The sequence below is a fragment of the Amblyraja radiata genome, chromosome 2 (assembly GCF_010909765.2).
Source record: "Amblyraja radiata isolate CabotCenter1 chromosome 2, sAmbRad1.1.pri, whole genome shotgun sequence".
Lineage (NCBI taxonomy): Eukaryota > Metazoa > Chordata > Chondrichthyes > Rajiformes > Rajidae > Amblyraja > Amblyraja radiata.
The window spans coordinates 85,661,370-85,672,526 of record NC_045957.1 but is presented as its reverse complement, the minus strand read 5'-3'; the positions used below and the strand labels follow the sequence as shown (position 1 = coordinate 85,672,526).

The 11,157-nt window shown below is 44.1% G+C and overlaps 1 protein-coding gene across 1 annotated transcript in view; it reads left to right on the top strand.

Moving 5' to 3' along the window:
* Window positions 1-7: 7 nt before the first annotated feature.
* znf830 (zinc finger protein 830) overlaps window positions 8-11,157 on the top strand; it is a 62,786-nt gene continuing 51,636 nt past the window's right edge. The window contains exons 1-2 of the mRNA XM_033039686.1: window positions 8-162; window positions 2,696-2,795. Coding sequence (XP_032895577.1) covers window positions 44-162; window positions 2,696-2,795 — 219 coding nt within the window. The 5' untranslated portion in view covers window positions 8-43. The remainder of the gene's footprint in view (window positions 163-2,695; window positions 2,796-11,157) is intronic.

Here is an 11,157-nt window from a genome sequence, read left to right as displayed (position 1 = left end):
AAGCACTTCCTGGCCCGAGGCGGAAGTGGATCTGGGGGTGAAGATGGCGGCCGCGGCCAAGGCGAAGAAGAAAGTTGTCAACCAGCAGGAGCTGCGGCGGTTAATGAGGGAGAAGCAGCGTGCGGCCGCGGGTAGCAGGAGGATCGAGTCCCCACTCGCCAAATATCCTTTTGGGGGATACCGAAGCGTCGCCTATCCATGTTGTCCCGAGATGCGACCTGACACGCTGAGTTACTACAGCATTTTGTATCCCAACATCTGCAGTTCGTTGTTTCTACTGTTGCAGGCCTTTTAATTTTTAATGTTATAAATTAACAACACAAACAACTGCAGTGAAAGCCGTGGCGCCGGTGCAACGATTTGTTTTAAACTGTAAATAATGCGCTTCTCAGATATAGGTCAAAGTTTATGACGCGCCTCACTCCCTTTGGCGATTTATTCAAAACGTTCGCAGAATCCCACAAATTGGCGACACAAGGAACTGCAGATCAAAGATCTTATAGATGGGGGAATCTAGAAGAAGGGTCCTGACCAGAAACATCGCCTGACCCGCAGAGTTACTCCAGCACTTTGTGTTTTGCCCTTGAAAAAGTTGTGGTTATGCGCATTATAAAATATCCCCATGTTATGACTTTAAATGTAGCTGCAAAACATTTAAGATCAAGACATGAGGATAATGTTTGGTTTGGTAGAATTGCCGTTTGTACCTAGGGAAACTGAAAATGGTTTAGGGGGTAGGTGTCCAGTTGAACTAGAGTAGATTACTTCATTTGTGGCATTTGTGGGAAATTGGCCTGGACTCTATTTGGTATGTCTGATGAGTTTCTGGTGTTAAACATGCATCTTATGATGTTATTATTCTGGCAGCTCTTATTTCTATCCTTACCAACATAATTCACTGTGTTTGTTTGCAAGTCTTTGCACTCCTTTGTGGCGTTTTCCATTATTGAATGGGACACTGCTGGTGTTCATTGACTAGACTGAACAGCTTCATATTTGTCTCGATGCTGTGTAAATACCTGGCTAAATTGACACATTGTGCTTTGTCCACTGCTTTCAGTTGACATTATTCAGTGGATGCATCTTTGGCAATAATCTATTACTGGAGTTGTTGCAATGACTGGCTAAGAAAGGTGGGTCAGGAATTTTGGAACTGGAAGCAAAGATTTTATAAAGAGTTGGTCTTCAGAGACAATACATCTTAATTGGACCCCTCTCGTGAATACTATTTCACAGCTCCAGTTTTCGGAGGTTGTTATGACTAGGATGTATAAAACTGGATAGACATTTGTCCATGTGTCATACCAGGACTGCTCTCTTCCTCGAGCTTAAGGTCACATTCCCCATAAGGTTTGCTTCAGTTGCTACATCAGATCTCTGCCACATCTTACAACTTGCTTTAGTCATGTAGAGATACCATCTACCTTAATTTCAATGAAGAGCAGATGGTTTATCCAACTGGGACTTGCCAGTTTTGAACAACTCCATCATTCAAGTTCAAGTTACATTTATTGTTTCATTGACTACTCCTGTGTTTGTTAGAGCTCCAATTAATCCCCAGACGATTTTTCGACAGAAACTTTCTTTCTGAATGTACAAATGATTTTTGGATCATCTGTAGATTTTCCTAATGGAAATTTTCAGGAAGCACATGTGGTTCTTACTGGGTCAGAATGAACTGCCAGTCATTTTAACTGGCTTGGGGCAGAAGAGTGATATTTTGGAGCATTACAATGAATAAATCCACAGGTTCTAACTAGGTGTATCCTGAAATGATATGGAAAGCAATGGAGAAGATTGAGGCCTCCGGAAATAATTTTTAGTCATACAGCTTGGAAACAGGCCCTTCAGTCCAACTTGCCCGTGTGCCCAACATGCCCCACCCCCAATGTTTTAGAGGCATTTAGACAGGCAGATGAACAAGGATTGGAGGGATATAGATCATGTGCAGGCTGATGTGCAATTTAAATGGCCATGTTGGTATGTACAGACATTGTGGGCTGAAAGGCCTGTTCGAGTGCTGTACGGTTTTATGTTCCTAAGAAATAGAAATTGTCTTCAACTTCCCTGACTCCAGATACCGCGTTGTAAAGCTACCACAACAAGAGGCATGCAATTCAAATAATTCTTATGGAAAATATAATTGGTGTTCACATCAGTCTATGAGAGCTCTGTAGTACATACCCAGCAGGTGCAAATACTTTGTTATGAGCTGTATCCTATAAAGCTAGCTGTCCAAAGCTGGTACCAGCGTAAGAGCAATGTGCAGGTCCAAGGCCTAAGAGTCATGAGGCATAGGACGAAAAAAAGGAGGCCCAGCAGAGCACCACCAGTCTTATCTATCTGCAGATGTGGGGGAGGGGGAAGGGGGGGGGGGGGGGTAGCAGACAGAAAATCAGTGTCCCCCTTGCAGTTTATCTGTCTCTGTCACATCAGCTCTCATGATTAAGCTTTCCTCTAGGACTGCGAAGAGGAAGATGTGATTTCAGCATGTGCTTGTGAGACCTGAGGTTCTGCTTGTATTCATTGGGTTAGTCAGTAGACCTGAATGTTCCAGGCAGCTTTTAAGCAGAAGGACTGGTTCGGTGTTTCTTTTCCTTTACTCCTTAAACCTTTGGCATATTTTCGCACAACCTGTTATTTTGTTATATGCATAAACATACTTCTAATTTGCTTTACCTTAACCAATTTGAACATATAATAGTTTAGGTCATCTAAGCTGTGTGGTTTGCAGTATTCCTATAAAAAATGAATTGCTGTGGCAGACACACATTCTGGGGAAACAACATAAAGAGGTAAGAATATTGTAATTTTGCATCAATTCCACAAAATATGACCAACTAAGTTATTTTTGCATTGGCAATTTTGCTAATGTGGAGGCATTGGAAAAGTTGCAGAAGCAATTTAGTAGAATGAGGCCTGGATTAAAGGCTATTAGCTACGGGGAGAAATTGGACAGATTTGAATTGTTTTCCCTGGATCACGGAGGTGAGGGGAAACCTGACAGAAGTATATCAAATTATTGGATTGCAAAATACAGCATGGAAACAGGCCCTTTGGCCCACCGACCTATGCTGACCATCATTCATCCGTTCTCATTTATTCTACGTTATTCCACTTTCTCGTCCACTCATTAGGAATAATACAGAAGGTGCAGGATCAGTTCATTCCAAAGAGGAAGAAAGATTCCAAGGGGAGTAAGGGGCGACCGTGGCTGACAAAGGAAGTCTGGGACAGTATAAAAATAAAAGAGAAGAAGTACAACGTAGCAAAGATGAGCGGGAAGCAAGAGGATTGGGTAGTGTTTAAAGAGCAACAGAAGATAACTAAAAAGACAATACGGGGAGAAAAGAAGGTAAGTTAGCCAAGAATATAAAGGAAGATAGTAAAAGCTTCTTGCGGTATGTGAAGAGGAATAAAATAATTAAGACCAAAGTTGAACCCTTGAAGACTGAAAAAGGTGAATTTATTATGGGAAACAAGGAAATGGCAGATGAGTTGAACAGGTACTTTGGATCCATCTTCACTAAGGAGAACACAAACAATCTTCCTGATGTACTAGTTGCCAGAGGATCTGGGGTGACAGAGGAACTGAAGGAAATCCACATTAGGCAGGAAATGGTATTGGGTAGACTGATGGGACTGAAGGCTGAAAAATCCCCCGGACCGGATGGTCTGCATCCCAGGGTACTTAAAGAAGTGGCTCGAGAAATCGTGGACACATTGGTGATCATTTTCCAACGTTCTATAGATTCAGGATTAGATTCATGATCAGTTCCTGTGGATTGGTGGGTAGCTAATGTTATCCACCATTTTAAGAAAGGCAGGAGAGAGAAAACGGAATTATAGACCAGTTAGCCTGACATTGGTGGTGGGGAAGATTCTGGAGTCAATCATAAATGATGAAATAACGATACATTTGGATAACTGTAACAGGATCGGTCTGAGTCAGCATGGATTTACGAAGGGGAAATCATGCTTGACTAATCTTCTGGATTTTTTTGAGGATGTAACTAGGAAAATGGACAAGGGAAAGCTAGTGGATGTAGTGTACCTGGACTTTCAGAAAGCACTTGATAAGGTCCCACTTAGGAGATTAGTGGGCTAAATTATGGCACATGGTATTGGGGGTAGAGTGCTGACATGGATAGAAAATTGGTTGGCAGACAGGAAACAGAGTAGGGATTAACAGGTCCCTTTCAGAATGGCAGGCACTGACTGGTGCGGTACTACAAGGCTCGGTGCTGGGAATGCAGCAATTTACAATACACATCAATGATTTAGATGAAGGGATTCAAAGTAACATTAGCAAATTTGCAGTTCACACAAAGCTGGGTGGCAGTGTGAACTGTGAGGAAGATGCTATGAGAATGCAGGGTGACTTGAACAGGTTGGGTGAGTGGGCAGATGCATGGCAGATGCAGTTTAATGTGGGTAAATGTGAGGTTATCCACTTTGGTAGCAAAAACAGGAAGGTAGATTATTATCTAAATGGTGTCAAGTTGGGAACAGGGGAAGTACAACGGGATCTGAGGGTCCTTGATCATCAGTCCATAAAAGTAAGCATGCAGGTACAGCAGGCAGTGAAGAAAGCGAATGGCATGTTGGCCTTCATAACAAGAGGAGTTGAGTATAAGAGCAAAGAGGTCATTCTGCAGTAGTACAGGGCCCTAGTGAGACCACACCTGGAGTATTGTGTGCAGTTTTGGTCCCCTAATTTGAGGAAGGACATTCTTGCTTTTGAGGGAGTGCAGCATAGGTTTACATGGTTAATTCCCGAGATGGCGGGACTGTCATATGCTGAGAGAATGAAGCGGCTGGGCTTTTATACTCTGGAATTTAGGATGAGAGGGGATCTTATTGAAACATATAAGATTATTAAGGGTTTGGACATGCTGGAGGCAGGAAACATGTTCCCGATGTTGGGTGAGTCCAGAACCAGGGGCCACAGTTTAAGATTACGGGATAAGCCATTTAGAACGGAGATGAGGAAACAATTTCTCACATAGAGAGCTGTGAGTCTGTGGAACTCTGTGCCTCAGAGGGGTGATGGAGGCCGGTTCTCTGGATACTTTGAAGAGAGAGCAAGATAGGGCTCTTAAAGATAGCGGAATCAGGGAATATGGGGAGAAGGCAGGAACGGGGTACTAATTAGGGATGATCAGCCATGGCTGGCTCGAAGGGCTGAATGGCCTACTCCCACACCTTTTGTCTATTGTCTATACACAAGGTGTAATTTTATAAGCCTAATTAAACTGTAGATGTGCACATCTATGGAATATTGGAGGAAACCAGAGCACCAGAAGGAAATCCACGGGGTCATACACAGAATATGCAAACTCCACACAGACGGCACCAGTGAAGTTTTTTTAACGCTTTGGGTGAATTGTGCCTGAAACTCACTGTTGGAGGCGAAGGCAGATACGACAGTGGCAATTAAGAAGCTTTTGGACCAGCACTTAGATATGCAGGGAATGGGAGGATGTGGATTATGTGCAGGCAGATAGGAGTTGGCCTTAGCTTCATGTTCAGCACGGACATTGTGAGCCGAAGGGCTTGTTCATGTGCTGTACTATTCTATATTTAGTTTTTTCAACATCTTTAGTGTCTAGGTTATGGGGAGTAATTATGCTGAAACTGGTTAGGAATTCACTTTTGGAGAGAGGGTCACTGTAGGCTGAGGCTTGCACAATGCTGTCCTGAATTTCTTGTTGCAGGTGAAAGCTCTAATAGACAATAGATGCAGGAGTAGGCCATTCGGCCCTTCGAGCCAGCATCGGCATTCAATGTGATCATGGCTGATCATCCCCAATCAGTACCGCGTTCCTGCCTTCTCCCCATATCCCCTGACTCCGCTATTTTTAAGACCCCTATCTAGCTCTCTCTTGAAAGCATACAGAGAACCCGCCTCCACCGCCCTCTGACGCTGAGAATTCCACACTCACCACTCTCTGTGAGAAAAAGTGTTTCCTCGTCTACGTTCTAAATGGCTTACTCATTCTTAAACTGTGGCCCCTGATTCTGGACTCTCCCAACATCGGGAACATGTTTCCTGCCTCTTGCGTGTCCAAGACCTTAACAATCATATATGTTTCAATGAGATGCCCTATCATCCTTCTAAATTCCAGAGTGTACAAGCCCAGCTGCTCCATTCTCTCAGCATATGACAGTCCCGCCATCCCAGGAATTAACCTTGTAAACCTACGCTGCACTCCCTCAGTAGCAAGAATGTCCTTCCTCAAACTAGGGGACCAAAACTGCACACAATAATCCAGGTGTGGTCTCATTAAGGCTCTGCACAACTGCAGAAGGACCTCTTTGCTCCTCTATTCGATTCCACTTGTTAAAGGGCAACATGCCATTCGCTTTCTTCACTGCCTGCTGTACCTGCATGCTTACTTTCATAGACTGATGTACAAGGACCCCCAGATCCCGTTGTACTTCCCCTTTTCCCAACTTGACGCCATTTAGATAATAATCTGCCTTCCTGTTTTTGCTACCAAAGTGGATAACCTCACATTTATTTGCATTAAACTTCATCTGCCATGCATCTGCCCACTCCCCCCAACCTGTCCAAGTCACCCTGCATTCTCATAGCATCCTCCTCACAGTTCACACTGCCACCCAGCTGCAAATTTGCTAATGTTACTTTCAATCCCTTAATCCAAATCATTGATGTATATTGTAAATGCGGTCCCAGCACCGAGCCTTGCTGTACCCCACTAGTCATTGCTGCCATTCTGAAAGGGACCCATTAATCCCTACTCTTTGTTTCTTGTCTGCCAACCACTTCTCTATCCATGTCAGCACTCTACCCCCGATACCATGTGCCCTGATTTTGCCCACTAATCTCCTATGTGGGACCTTATCAAATGCTTTCTGAAAGTCCAGATACACTACATCCACTGGCTCTCCCATGTCCATTTTCCTAGTTACATTTTCAAAAAATTCCAGAAGATTAGTCAAGCATGATTTCCCCTTCGTAAATCCATGCTGACTCGGACCAATCCTGTTGCTGCTATCCAAATGTTCGGCTATCTCATCTTTTATAATTGACTCCAACAGCTTCCCCACCACCGGTCAGGTTAACTGGTCTGTAATTCCTTGTTTTCCCTCTCCCGCCTTTCTTAAAAAGTGGGATAACATTAGCCACGCTCCAATCCACAGGAACTGATCCTGGGTTTATAGAACATTGGAAAATTATCACCAATGCATCCATGATTTCTAGAGTCACTTCCTTAAGTACCCTGGGATGCAGACCATCAGGCCCTGGGGATTTATCAGCCTTCAGTCCCATCAGTCTATCCAACACCATTTCCTGCCTAATATGGATTTCCTTCAGTTCCTCCATCAGTCCAGATCCTCTGGCCACTACTATATCAGGCCACTACTATATCACTTCTAATGACCATGGCATAATCATAGAGCACAGAACCGGGGCCTTCAACCCAACACGACAATACCGACCAACATGCCCCATCTAAGCTAGTCCTATTTTCCTGCATTTGATCCCTTTCCCATCCATCTACCTGTCCAAATGTCTTTTAAATGTTGTTCTTATACCTACCTCAACTACTTCCTTTAGCAGTATCTTCTATATATCCATCAACCTCTTGAAAAAATGTCTCCTTCAGTTCTAACTTCTACAGATGTACCATAGAAAGCATTTTATCGGGATGGATCACAGCTGGTTTGGGAACAGCTCTATCCAAGACCGCAAGAAATTGCAGCAAATTGTGGACGCAGCCCAGATCATCACACAAACCAACCTCCCTTCCATTGACTCCATTGATAACTCACGCTGCCTTGACAAGGTCAGCAGCCTAATCATAATCAGAGTTGCACTCTAGCCACTCCCTCTTCTCCCCTCTCCTATCGGGCAAACGGTAGAGAAGTGTGAAAACGAACACTTCCAGATTCAAGGACAGTTTCTTCCCAGCTGTTATCTGAATCATCCTACCACTACCTAGCAGTCCTGAACTACTATCTACCTCATTGGTGACCCTTGGATTATCTTTGATCAGACTTTACTGGCTTTACTTTGCACAAAATGTTTTTCCTGATCATGTATCTATACACTGCAAATGGCTCGATTGGAATCATGTATACCAATGAATTAATCTAGAATTCTGACAACTCAGTTGCTTCCTTTCTTGTTCTGCTGTTCACAAACTACTTACACAGTCCCAGTTCTAGTTCAGTTCATTAATCTGCAATTATGAGATATTGAAAAAGTTAAAGAATTTATTATTTTACTTCGGAGTCATGTGAGTGACTACGTGAAGAAGGGCCGTCCGTCTGCGTGCGCGTCATTACGTCTGAAAGCAACGCGCGCAACGGACTGGAGAGGCACTGCGTCCTCCTAGCCGTTGGGATTTAAAAAAGGCGGCAGGTAAGAAAAGTTGAACCACTTACCCTGCGCTTTCTGTTCGGACTAAGGAAATTATTTGTTTTTTAGAGCCCCAAAAAATGTCGAAGAGACGGTCCACGGGGAAACCAGCTGCCCAAGACCGCAGCATTCCCGGTAGCGGACGACGGTCATTTTCGCCGACATTGCCGCCGGCATCAGAACCGGCAGCAGCAGACTTGGTGCAGGAGGAAAGCACCGTGGTGGTCCCGGCGGGGCGTTAAGCCACCCATAAGTCTGCTAGACCCGTAGACTCGGATGAGTCCGGGGAAGAGGGATACACTCCCTCATCGGGAAGCGTCCGAGGACGACTCTCCCACATGGAGCAGCTTGTGGAGAAGCTGCTCCACAATGATAAACTCCGGAGAAAGGAGCAATATCAGCACGAGTCCCTTCTACAGACCGTGCCAGCAGCCTCATACTCTGGGCAGCACTATGTCTTTCCCATGGAAGGGGGAAGTACATACGGGGATTACCCGGATTCAGAGTTTGGAAGCACAAGGGGGCAACACTCCCAGGGGAGATTGGAGGAAGTACCTCTACAATCAACTAAGTTTGCGATTACCACATCACTGGGTGCTCCCTTGGATGAAGACCTAGCAAGTAACATCAACTACTTGGCGTCGCATCAACTCAAAGATCTCGTCATGGAAGAAACCCTGAACAGGTACCCCCCACCATCTAACTGTGCTTCCCTCAAGGTTCAAGCGGTGTACCATATAATTTGGGAAGCGGTGTACCATATAATTTGGGGGCAAATAGGCCCCATCATCAGGAACCAGGAACTGAAGTTCCAAAAAGTATTAAACCTGCTGGGGTCTGGAATTACTTTGTTTGCAGGAGGTGTGCAAGGAGGCCTCCTCACTGACCGGGAACAGGATACCATGGCACTGCTATGTAATGCCCGCTTCGAAATAAACTGCATTCGGAAAGAGGCAATAAAACCAGCAATAAATTCGAAGTTTGCAGCTCTTTGCAAAGCTAGCAACATCCAGCCCGCAAACTACCTGTTTGGGGAAGACCTGTCAAGACAGGTACGGGACCTGGATGACGAGACAAAAAACGTGCGTTTCATAACAAGAGGTCAGGCCACACCCAGGGGTCCATCCACGAGATTCCACCCCTACAGCTCTCGGCGTTTTACACCTAGAGAGCCAGGCACCCGAGGAAGATTCACACCTGAGTCAAGGTCTTTTTTAGGGGCAGGCCCCAGCAGGCCGACAGCGAGGATGAGGAGAGAGCAACCACCAGCTCTGCTCCCCAAACCTCGCGGAGGAAAACCAGCGCCACGCCGCCAGTAACAACAGAGGTAAGTCAAACCAGTTCCTCAGGGAACATACCAGATGAACCTCACTTACAGGTGGGTGGAAGGATAAAATACTTCTTAAAAGAATGGTTACTAAGGGTTGGGTTACTAAGGATCCATTCATATTGCAGTATAGAAGGATTCAGATTCAGATTCAGATTCAATTTTAATTGTCATTGTCAGTGTACAGTACAGAGACAACAAAATGCATTTTGTTCAAAATTGAGTTCAATTTGAATTCATCACCACCACCAATACATTCTAATATTCGCACATATGTCTTTTCCCAAAAAGACACAATGAATATACAAAAAGAAATTGAAACGTTATCTGACAATAATGTTATTGAGAGGTCATACACAGAACCTCACCAATTTATATCCAATTTATTCTCAAAAGAGAAAAAAGATGGAGGGATCCGCATTATTTTGGATCTTACGGAACTAAATACATATGTGCAATATAAACACTTTAAAATGGACAATTTTGGAACAGCAACTCAGTTGGTTTCCAAAAATGGCTATATGGCATGCATCGACCTCAAAGATGCATACTATTCGGTGTCTCTTCACAAAGAGTATAGGAGATATTTGAAGTTTACCTGGATGGGTCAATAATGGCAATACAAGGCTCTGCCAAATGGGTTGACATCAGCCCCTAGACTGTTTACCAAATTACTGAAACCAATTCTGGGGCTGCTAAGATCTCAAAATCACATAGTCATGGCATATTTGGATGACATTTTCATCTTTGGAGTCACCAAAGAATTGGCAGAAGCAACAGTCAAGGCAACCAAAACCCTGTTTGAAAAACTTGAGTTCCTAATCCATCCAGTTAAATCAAAATTAACTCCTACCAAGGTAATTGATTACCTAGGATTTACTATCAATACAGTAACCATGTTGGTGACTTTGCCTAAAGGCAAACAACAAGACTTGAGGAAAGCCTGCAATGATCTGATAGAAAAACACAAACCAACTATCAGACAAACAGCAAGTGTAATTGGCAAATTGGTAGCTGCCTTTCCTGCAGTACGCTACGGACCTTTGCATTACCAGCATTTACAGCGGGCAAAGGAACAAGCATTGAAATTGCATGCAGGTCAGTTTGGCAAATCAATGCGGTTACCAGCTGAAGCCATTATTGAACTACAATGGTGGATGGCAAACATAAGACTCAGCTCAAGAGAAATCTTACTTGAGAGCCCATCAGTGTTTCTCCAAACCGACGCAAGCGGTTTAGGATGGGGAGCCACAAACACAGTCAGGAGCTGTGGAGGCAGATGGAATGAGCAGAATCTACTATACTCCAACTATATAGAATCAATTACCTAGAATTGTTGGGGGCACAATATGGGCTCAGGTCTCTCTGTAACAACATGCAACATGTGCATGTTCAAATTCAGATTGATAACACTACTGCGGTAGCATATATCAATCACATG